Below are 7,458 nucleotides of genomic sequence, written 5' to 3'. Positions count from 1 at the left end.
TACATATTTGTAAACTTTTAGCATTCTTAAATTGATATTATTAGGATTAAAGGGATTCAACTTGCATCGATATGTAATTTATGTGGAGCTGCGGCAGAATCCATCCAACACATTTTCCTTGAATGCACTTTTTTGGTGGTCATCTGGGAAAAAATTGTACATTGATTTGGGGTAAAATGGCAAACTTGGGGATGAATGATTTGTTATGGTGGAATAGGAAGCTGAGGAGTTTAAATATTAAGGAGCCATGGGTGGTGGGACTGGTGATTGTGGCGTTTAATAAATGGAGGGAGAGGAATAATAGACGAAATGAAGAGAAAGAAGGATTGCCGAACAACATCTTTGAGATGGTCAGGGGTGAGATTAGAGAAGCGAATATAAACATGAAAGGGGTAGTCAAATCCGTTTTGGATCTGATGTGCTGTAGAAGATTGGGACTTCTAATTGTTCTGAGTCCAATTGTCGATTCACGTCCTTGCTAGTTTAGAGATCCCAAAATCGGTTATGCAAAGCTTTTACCGTATTTGCGCCGATTTTTATGGGGTTCTTTAGAGTTTGACAAGCATCATCATTGGGTGGGTTGGCTAAAAGTTTATAGGCCTTTAGATGAAGGAGGTCTAGGAATCAGATTATTAAAGGATATTAGTATGTCCATGCGGTTGAAGGGTTTGTGGCGTATTATTTCAGAGAAATCCATATGGAGTGCTTTCTTCAAGGCTAAATTTTTTAAGGGTAACCATATTACTTTGGCCGAATGCAAGCTAGTGGGTTCTAAAACTTGGCGGAGGCCTTAGAACTTAAAGAGTTTATCTTATTAAAGTCCAAATGGATGGTTGGCTTTGGTGAGGTGAATTTTTGGCTCGATAACTGTCGGGTATGGCCGTATGGGCTCCCTAATCAACTATGTTGATGGCACCTTAAATGTGAACATTGAGACTCGGTTAAAAGACGTGCTTAAAGGTGATGGCAGTTGGGATCAAGATGTGCTGAATGTTATTGACTTCCCGGAGATTAGGGATAATATTCTCAACTCCAACATTATATTATCAAGTAAAGTTAACAGATTGGTTTGGACCCTGGCGGGCGATGGCACTTTCTCTACTAAGTCGGCGTGGAATGAGATCCGATTGCATTCTCCTCAAGTTCCTTAATCTAAATGGTTATGGAATAAGTTTGTTCCTCTCAAAGTCAGTTTTCTTTCATAGCAATCTTAAATGGAAAGATTCCAACCGATGATGCTTTGATGAAAATCGGTATTCCATTGGCGTCTAAATGCTCTTTGTTGCAAGGATCCTTGGAGGGAAACGACAACCCACACTTTATTGGTGGGAACAACTGCCTCTAAGGTTTGGGATTTTTTCGGAAGAACTATGGACATTGATGTTATTTCAACTTAGGATCTTGGTACTAGGATCCTTTATTGGCAGTCCCATGCTGGTGTCAAGGGTATTTGTTAGTACATCACGGGCTTGTTGCCAACATTTATTGTTTGGGAATTATGGCGAGAAAGAAATAGGATAAGACATGGTGAAGGCTCACATGCATCAGCTACCATCATTGAGAGAATTAAAGATTGGATTTGTGGTCTATCTCCTCAAGTTACCTGTTTTTAATGCTTCATTCCTCTCCTTTTTTTTTTTTTTTAATAATTATTTTAGTTTCCGTTATCACCCCTCCTCTTACCATTAAGTCCTTCATATCCCATTAATTTGTTTTGCTTCCTAGTTTACCCTTTGGCCATACGTTACTCCCATTATTTAGTTTTCTTATTTTATGTCTTTAATTTCCATTACTGCCCCTCTGTCTCTAATGACTCATGTCCCTTACCTCATATTTGCTTCCAAGACTGGCCCCATGCAATAAATAGTAATTCCCTTCATGTACCATTACTTCCTTATTTACTATAGGCCCCTTGAAAAATTCTGTTTATTTACCAGATTGCACCTTGTTACCTACCAAGTACTCCGTTGGACATTCTGGGTAATTATGGTTCTGCCATATTGAAGGGTATTTTCACCCGGGTTCCACATCAATTGGGGATTGCATGAAGTATTTACAAAATTGCCATTTGGCTTTTATTTTTTGCTATATTATTGCTTTGGTGAGCCCTCGATTACATCAATTTGGGATTTACAATTTCTTGTAACATTGGTACTTGCATGAGGTGGAGATTGGAAATTATTCTTTATGCTCTTGATTATGGGATTATTTGTGCTCCTCATCCTTTGAGACATTGATTATTGAAAATTATTTGTCCACATTAATGCTACACGAGGGGCAGATTGGAGTACTTATCTGCTCGATTCATCAGCTCAAGATTATTTTTATTTTTCTGCTCATGTCCTTAGCAACAATTTTATCTTTTGAAGATGGTTATATTCAGCAACAGTGGAACCTTAATTGGTCCCCAACAACTTGATGCAGCTACCTCGTTTGCAGTATCCTATACTACCTACTACTTGCCTTATCTCCTACCCGCCTTCTTTTGAGAAGAGCGCTTCTGATGTAGTTGTTGGATGATGCACTTTTATTTCACTCATTTGTGGAGATGACTACTACCTGCCTTCTTTGGGAAGAGCCTTTTGACGTTGTTGTTTGCTGTTATGATATTTTGGATTGGTGTTATGAACCGCCTATTTGTTCATTGTTTGTGGTTCTACATGATGGTTTTTTATCTACTGGTACTGCAGATTTGTGTGGTTGGGTTGATATTGCTACATTAGTGAAGTTATCTCCATACTCATTGGTGTCTACAATATTTTTCAAGATTGGTATTGTGTTTAATTTTCTGTCTTGTTGGTCTGAGCTGGGTTACTTTTGATATATATGTTCTTCAGCTCAAGGGGGAGTGTTAAGTTGTGTACCCTGGTGGGGGAATGTCCCTATCGTGGCTTAGTCATAGATGTAGTTGGGTGATTTTATTCTCTTGTTTATTTCTTTCCTAATTAGATTAGACATGGGTTCCTAGTTAGTTTGAACTTCTATTATTTTTATTCTCGTTGGACAAGGAATAACTTTCCTTGTAGGGTTGTAATTGGATTTGGTATATAAATATACTTGAGGGAGACAGTCAAATACAATCAGTTGTGCTCATCTCCTTGCAGTCTCTCTTCTTCTCTTCATACTCAATCAATCTCTTTCTCTCATTTCTCTTCTCTCAAGTTACTGGTTACAAATCTTGGGTTTTTAACATGGTCTTCTAGCTAAAAACAAAAATAATGAAAGGATTCCTTATCTCTCTCTTACTCTAAGTAAATGACCAAAATAGTAAAACTCTTACTAGCTTGTATACCTAACAATAGGACTGTTGGATAGCTAAGATGATTTCCTAAACTTGGAGGTCTAGACACGAGATCCACCACTAAAATATTAATTGGGTCTGAACTGTCTTCTCTCTTCTGTCCTTCATCAGGTTTCCGCAAATGTCATGTGTTGGACAACCCACTCTTCTTTAGTTCTGTCATGATTTTTTTTCTTGATAAATCAGGCCATATCTTTCAGTTACTGTATATTAGCTTTGGTAGGAAAACACTTTACCCATGATTTAATGGAGGTCTGCAATTATCTTTGGTTTACTACTCTGCTGTTACTAATTTATTCATTATGCTTGTTGATTTTGTTTGGAAACTTGACGCTTGGTTATTTGCTTGTACTACACCTTTATGAGTAGTGCCAGACTTGACTTGTTTGGTTATGGAGTTACTTAAGCTGGTGTTGAATTGCATCCATGTCTTCAATGCTGTTGCAGGTGGTCATTGTTGGAAAAATATAGCTGCAAAGCCTCTAAGCTTCACTTGAAACCTAGAAGGTTTAAGATATTCATAGAAGCATTGGTTAGTTTCTCATTCCTTGTATACTTGATTAGAACTCCTCTCAATTGTCCCTGTGCTGGATCAAACCAATTTCCTTTCCCATGAAGGAACACCAACTCTTGAAGGATCGGAAAAAGAACATAAAGAGACGACCTGCGCAAGGAGAAAATTGTCCACCTGGATCCCCAACTACTGTTCCAGTTCACAGTAAAACATCAGGACAGGATATTCGCGCAGTTAAAGTTGTTGTTGATGGTCAAAGCATTCTAAAAGTCGGATCTGGTAAAGGATCTTCAGTGAAGCGCAATACGAGTGCAGGCATTATCCAGAGCAACAACAAAGGTGATTCCTCTACTCTGCGAACAGCAAGGCAACGGCGGAAAACAGGTGACGGTTTTAGAAAGTTAAATTGTGGCATTTTATTAGTATTTGCATTTATCTTTATTTAAACTCTGGATGGTCTAATAGCCTGCTCGAAGTCTAATTAATGGTAATCTTTTTCAGTAAGGTATTCGTATTAACACTTGCTAACCGCTATTGTCATGGAGTTGGTGTTTCCTTCTTTTGGCTCAAGAAAATCGGCGCTGGATTGAGAATTATAACTATAGAAGCCAAAACTTTTGATCTTGCGGAAATCCAATAAACAATTCTCCTATGCTTTCTTAAAGGGAGGGTTAGATGTTTCTTCAAGTGTATTTATGTGCCTCCTTGGTCCGTAGAACCATTTCGTTCTCTTGGGGGGTGAGGGGGTGGCGTGGGGGATTGGGAGGTCCTTGCCCAGAGAAAGCAATAACCCTTAAAAGTTGATTTGCCAAAGCTGTTACTTTTGTTTAGGTCCTGCCTGAAAATTGACTTGTTTCTTTGAATGTTTAGGTCTATTTGAAAAGAAAATTATGTTGTGTATAGTTCAATTACTGGCCAAACCTAGCTTGCTTATCAGGTTTCTTGCCACCATCCATGCACCTGCTCCACTCTTTGGGCATTTGCTTTAATCTGGCTAGATGATTGCTTTGACAAGGCTATATGCAAGCTAGAAATGTGAAGAAAATATTGTGTGGTTAAGTTCGAGTACAAATTACAAAACTTGTTGGATGCTCTCGATTACAACAAAGAGAAATGGGAAAGGATGTTCTGTTGTAGTTGCTGAAACACCTTTAGATAGCAAGGTTGTCTCATTGTTGCTTCAGATGTACTAACATGTCCTACTCCCTCAAGGCTACTGTGGGGTTGGTTTTTAGTTGAACTAGCTCCTACATTAACATGGAAGTGCACAACTGTTAAATTAGAGCTGAAAAAGATAGGGTTTCCATATACCATTTGTTCTCAGTTTGCTTTCTGGTCTGTGTGTCTTTGATCCAGTTGTATCTATTCATGTCTTTGAACCAGTTGTATCTGTTATTATTCATCTGCTTTGCTCTAAGTGTTCTTCCTATCCTTTCACCCTAGCCACTTTGGGTTTATCAATGGTCGTATATTCACTTTCCTTTATGAAAATGTTTAATTTCCTGGGATTCTCCCATACCAAATCCTGTGTTACTTATTCTTTTGTATGTCTCAATGCTACATTAAACAAGACCAGGTTGAACATATTATTTTTTTGATGTTGGATGTCTAATAGGTGCTGCCTCATCTGCTGCATACAAGCGATGGGAAAAGGCTGCAATTGCTGGGGTTTCATTGGTTGCAGATGCTGCTGAGCATTTGGAGCGAACAACTGACAAAAAGTTCTCCCCTGACCAGGGAATAATGGACGAGTTATTTCCTCGGCTATTGGTTGTTCCCAGTGGTATGTTCTTGAATGTAGATGAAGGTGGAATCAACATGGTAAATTTATCAGCAATATCTGAATCTGCTCCATCTACTTTTATCAGGGCAAAAGAGCATTCAGTCTATTGGAAGGGATCTGTCTTCATTGCCTTTGTCAGCTTGTTCACAACAAGAGATTAGAGAGACCAGTGGACAGGCATCTGTGAAACTCAAGCTCCAGTTGTTCCCAATTGATGAAGGTACTAGGAGAGCATTGGAAAAGGTAAAATGGAAAGAAAGATAACAATATAAATCTTTAATCTCGTAATGAGCTTTTACTGTAGAACCATAATATGACGACAATTGTCAAGATTTTTATTATTTAATTATTTTGTCACAGGATGAACATAATCCACACTTGGAGCTCACTCTTAGCGCTCGAAAGAAGATGTCGTCAATTCTGGATCATCTCAATCGCAAGTGGGGAAATTCCAGCATAGCTTCAGGGGAGCTGATTCTTTTCCCATACAATATTCAAAGGGAAAACCTAGGGGTTTATCAGAGATGGATGCAGGACACTATTGCTTGTGCGGCAGAAGTTTATGCGAGCATAGGAAGTCCCCCAGTTTTTCGCCTAAGGTTTCTTGTTTTTTGTTTTTTTGTTTTTTAATACCAAATAGCTAGTGAATGGCATTACCGATTACCAGTTTCTCTTTCAAGGTATGGTTGGTTCCGCAATATTGAACTTGAACTAGTGACGTTTCAAGAACCTGCAACGTCTATCCATTTCCAGGAGGAGCATAGGAGTATAAATGTCTCTGAAAGGAAGGAGCAAAGTGTGAATGCAAGACCATTACCTGCATCTCTTACCCATCACTATTCCGAGCAGCTTTCAGAGTGCCTGAAGGGCCAACCCTCCCCAATGATGGAGAGCACTACTCATATGCCTTCATTTACTGAGATGTCTGAGGAGATGACTGGTTATGTTTTTACAGAACCTGAGGACAATCTTCAGGTGTCATCAACTCATTCATCATGGCATAGAAAGGAGACTGGAGGTGGAAATATCAGAAGACAATTGGAGGATTTGGTATGTACCTCTCACCACTTCAATGGCTATCACCTATATGGTATTGAAGTTCGTGGAGCATCCTTTGAGGGACCAAATGCTGTCATTTAAAAGATTTGTTATATTGCGTATTTTAATCATAGTCATACAGGAGGTGTAACAACTAGATGCATTTTCATCAACAATCTGTTTCTTCTAAATTTTTTAATGTCATTATATCTAGGATAATCCCAGAACGAGCAACGGTATCTCATTGTCAGCTAGGGAGTGGGCTGATAGCCTAACCAACATAAGCATTGGAGATCTACTCTCAGATGAATCTCGTGCTGTGGAGTCCACCTGTATCGACCAACCAACTGAAGGAGGTTCTCAGTATCTTCAGCAGATTCCTTTCAGTTGTGATTCATTCGATGCTGCCATTGCTGCTCATATATCTGGTCATCAAGACGGGTCTGGTCTACTATCAGGCCCGGTGCAGCTGTTACATTCATCTTCCATCTGGGATGCTGAAGAAACATGTGATGGCTTCTCATTTCAAAAGGTTGCAGGAAATTGTGAGGCTGCAAGCACACATGGAAGTGCTTCCTTGGGGGCTTGCAAACTGGACAGCCATACAAATGCGATGAGTACCAGTGGCTTGGTGGAGGTTTTGCTTCCTCTTGACATTGCCTTTAATTATACTTTACTGCTGGCGGGGTAAAAGTTGCTCATAGGCTGAAACTTAACATGACCTTTTTCTGTAGGAATTACTTGAAGAACAGCACTTGGATGATTCTGGTTGCGAAGGAGATTGTATGGATAACTGCGAGCCTAACACACACAGCCCCGATA

General features: G+C 39.3%; 1 protein-coding gene across 1 annotated transcript in view; it reads left to right on the top strand.

The window, feature by feature from the left end:
* Positions 1–7,457, top strand: part of LOC122057998 (TSL-kinase interacting protein 1-like) — a gene marked incomplete at its 3' end in the record, with an annotated part of 22,218 nt that extends 14,761 nt beyond the window's left edge. The window contains exons 6-13 of the mRNA XM_042620371.1: positions 3,749–3,833; positions 3,920–4,199; positions 5,431–5,598; positions 5,684–5,841; positions 5,959–6,197; positions 6,279–6,648; positions 6,851–7,273; positions 7,371–7,457. Coding sequence (XP_042476305.1) covers positions 3,749–3,833; positions 3,920–4,199; positions 5,431–5,598; positions 5,684–5,841; positions 5,959–6,197; positions 6,279–6,648; positions 6,851–7,273; positions 7,371–7,457 — 1,810 coding nt within the window. The remainder of the gene's footprint in view (positions 1–3,748; positions 3,834–3,919; positions 4,200–5,430; positions 5,599–5,683; positions 5,842–5,958; positions 6,198–6,278; positions 6,649–6,850; positions 7,274–7,370) is intronic.
* Between the last annotated feature and the right edge of the window lies 1 nt (position 7,458).

Source organism: Macadamia integrifolia, chromosome 12, assembly GCF_013358625.1.
Source record: "Macadamia integrifolia cultivar HAES 741 chromosome 12, SCU_Mint_v3, whole genome shotgun sequence".
Taxonomy (NCBI): Eukaryota; Viridiplantae; Streptophyta; class Magnoliopsida; order Proteales; family Proteaceae; genus Macadamia; species Macadamia integrifolia.
This window is presented reverse-complemented; position numbering and strand designations above follow the sequence as displayed.